The sequence below is a fragment of the Homalodisca vitripennis genome, chromosome 1 (genome assembly GCF_021130785.1).
Source record: "Homalodisca vitripennis isolate AUS2020 chromosome 1, UT_GWSS_2.1, whole genome shotgun sequence".
In the NCBI taxonomy this organism is placed as follows: domain Eukaryota; kingdom Metazoa; phylum Arthropoda; class Insecta; order Hemiptera; family Cicadellidae; genus Homalodisca; species Homalodisca vitripennis.
Window position 1 is genome coordinate 147,137,308 of NC_060207.1, and position 3,367 is coordinate 147,140,674.

General features: G+C 36.8%; 1 protein-coding gene across 1 annotated transcript; it reads right to left on the reverse strand.

Annotated features, from left to right (window-relative positions):
- Positions 1-1,995: 1,995 nt before the first annotated feature.
- LOC124355331 (putative tricarboxylate transport protein, mitochondrial) lies at positions 1,996-3,367 on the reverse strand. Its single transcript, XM_046806432.1, has one exon. It carries the CDS (start codon positions 3,039-3,041, stop codon positions 2,100-2,102), a length of 942 nt encoding a protein of 313 aa, XP_046662388.1. The 5' UTR covers positions 3,042-3,367; the 3' UTR covers positions 1,996-2,099.

Genomic DNA, 3,367 nt, shown 5'->3' on the forward strand with positions numbered 1-3,367 from the left:
TAATAGACAATAAGTTTACTACATCCGAGTAATCTTATGTGTGAACATAAGATATTACGCTCCTTACATAGTACACACCACAATGTAAAATAAAAAGACTTTCTAAGCATTTGAATAAAACGTAAAATAACATTTTATTTAATGATGTTCTACAAGACTTTTTACTGTCAAAACCAATAAAAGAATTTTAGTGATTTCAGATCATAGTGATTACATCATAATAAATTAAGAGATTTTTAACGACTGTTAAAAACTAAGAATACATTAATAATGTTAATGTAATACTTAATAATTTACATTGTTCAATTGTTTTAAAATTCAAATAGCTATAACTACTGAATGAATCCACCTTCTGAAGTCCGGTTTGCGGCATTGTACTCTGCTAAGTAAGACCTTTAATTTGATACCAAACTTGACCTATGCTGCTATTTAAGAATTTTGTCTGACTCCTTGTGGACCGTCCCCCAAAGGGATTATCTGGTCGGTAATTGGGCAGATGTGTGCGTTACTATCACCAGTAAGCACGTGTGAACTTTGGTATTTCTTTCTATTGTGGTTCAAAAATTAAAAAGGAGGTTCCAGACTTAATTGTCACCCTATTTTGGCTACCCAAAGAACACCAAGAAGATACTTGGTAAGGCAGTAGCTAAGATCAAGAACCAAATGTAAGAGGGGTGATATTGCACTGTCAGAATTGAGGACATAAGACAGTTTAAAAAATCTTTTTCAGAACGGAAAACAGTGACTGGGAAAATTTAATACTTCAAGTTGCAGTAAAGATTGCTAAGACCGACACCAATTTGTGATTAGCACACAAAAATTGGTACTTTAGTACTATCCAGAAGCCAATATTTTTAGAACAGTTTTTCTTACCAGGAACTTACAAATACTACATTATTGTAAATAAAACAGGCTTTATTTATCTAACTGTGAAAATTACGTCATTATGACGATCGGTTTTTGTTTTCTGCCTCTCGAACGTAAGCGAGGCGAGAAGTTGGTAGCTCTGTCCCTATCTACTTCTTATTATTAAGCGATTTGATTAGGTTTAGAATTGGTTATCAGAAATATGTTACTAATAGTACCACATTTAAAGATAACCTATAAGAGCGCTCATGTGTCGTACTATCTCGAGGGATTTTTTTTCTCGCTAGAAGAGTGAGGGTCATTACCGATCGGTACTTTCACGACCTCAGATCACGTACTATATCATCTAACTTTACCTACGTCACATCGCGTTGGACGGTCTATTTCGTGACCTGAGGTAGAGAAAGTACTGATCAGAAATGCCCCTAACCATCAGTGCGCGCTTCGGTGTCGCCACCCTGTACTTCTGGCGAAAATTATACACATCCTTCGATATAGTACCTAAGTTCAAGCTCATATCACGTGTGCGTTCGTAAATGGTGACTTTAACTTTTTATGTTTATAATACGTACGTATGTATAACCAAATAAAAAATAGTACGTAGGAACAGAGGGGCTTACTTCTTGCCGACATTGCTTCCTTTCGGGAGACAGAAACAAGAACCGATCGTGATTATGACATGTCATTTTCACAGTAAGTAAAATAAAGTCGCTGCAGTTATTTTAGGTCCCCGGCAAGAAAAATTGTAAAAAAATTGTGGCCTCCGGATAATAGCCCTACCAAAGTACCCAAAAATCAGAAGAAGTTTCAGTATTTCACTAGTGACCACATGAAACTATGGTATTGCCAGTGGAAACACGTAATTCGATTTGAAACTCGAGAAATTTGTTTGAAACAATAAAAGTTCACAGCAGATTTAAATACACAGTTTCTAACTTTTCAATTTCAAACTGCTGTGTAGACGCAGCTTTAATTAATTTCACTATTACAAAACATCACAGCTGTCGGTATAATTAGTTTTTTTTAACTTAAAACAATATATAAAGAAAATGAAGTTAAACTAGAATGTTACTTAGAATTAAACAAGAAGATTCCATTACCGAATTTTAAATGAAAAACGCCTAGAAGTTCCCTCAATTAAAATCTTTTGATCTATAAAATAAACCAAGAACATAATAGCACCAAAAACACAACAGAACAGGTAACTACAGTGAAGAACTAGTTGGGAAGATTTATGGCCAGACTTTGTTAAAAATATCCATGAAGGAGTCGTAAATCATAAAGGTTATAGCTACGTCTAAGCATACTCTGGACAGTCTTGGCACAGTTCCTTTGTAGAACGCTGCTGGGCCCTCATTTTTCCAAGTCTTGACAAAGCAATCCATTGTACCACTATATTTTGATGCTTCCAGGCCTTGCATTCTCGTCTTTACTACATCGATTGGAGTATTGCCAAATACAGAAGCCGCTCCAGCAATTGCTCCAAATGCTCCCACAATGTACTTTGGCACTGACTTACTCGGATCTCCACCTCGATATTTGTCTTTCAGGGTTTCCATAACTAAAAATCTGATCGCCTGATTGCTACCTTGTTTAAGGATAGTGGCCGTCAAGCCCTGGTATAGTCCACGGAAACCTTGTTCTTTCATAATCAAGGAGACACCGTGGAATAGGCCTTGGAAGCGTGGATTGGAAGAACGTTGGTCGTTTATGAATTTTACCTTGATTGTCTCCATAGGCGTGACAGCGAAGATAGCCTCGCAAACCCCTGCGCCCAGCCCACAGTACACTCGGGCCGTAGGACTCAGGTTACCCTTTTCATCCAAAGATCTGCTCTTCAAGGTCTCAAATGCTCCAAATCGTACGGCTGATTTTGGAATGGAACCATAAATAAGCACACTGAGTCCTCTGTATAGACCCAAAACCCCATGGCTTGAGACTGTCTTTTTAACACAATCCACAATTCCTGTGTAACGTTTAGAGCCTCCCTTTTCATCCAGCTGAAGTTGCGTTTTAACATACTCCGTTGGAAATGTTATGCAAACTTCAATACCACCGGTTGTTCCTCCTGCTACTACGCCTTTGAGACCAGAATTTGAAGCAGTTGCTGCGGCTCCAGATTCTCTCATCCATGGCCTCAAATATTGTATTTTAAATGAATTTGTGCTGCTCATTCTAAGGTTGATATAATTAGAATCTAAAATATAAAAATAGGCGTATTTAATAAAACCTTAATAGTTTAACATACGATTAGGCACAATCTTAAGTGTACATAGAAAATTTACAAGGCAAAGTAAAAACTCCTTGACACAATAATGAAATCTGTATCATCATCACTTAATTGTTATTTTGTACTAATAGCAATAAGATTTAGTCGTACTCGTCGGGCGAATTTCTCATGAAAAATCTCACTAATCCCTTTGTACTTAGAGACACAGTATCATCAAATATATAGTTTGTGAGTAACGATAACCACAAAGTAATTTTCTTTCCGCGTTGT

What these genes read in the sequence shown, in the direction of transcription:
- LOC124355331 (XM_046806432.1), bottom strand. Translation starts at nt 3,041, where the DNA reads ATGAGCAGCACAAATTCATTTAAAATACAATATTTGAGGCCATGGATG.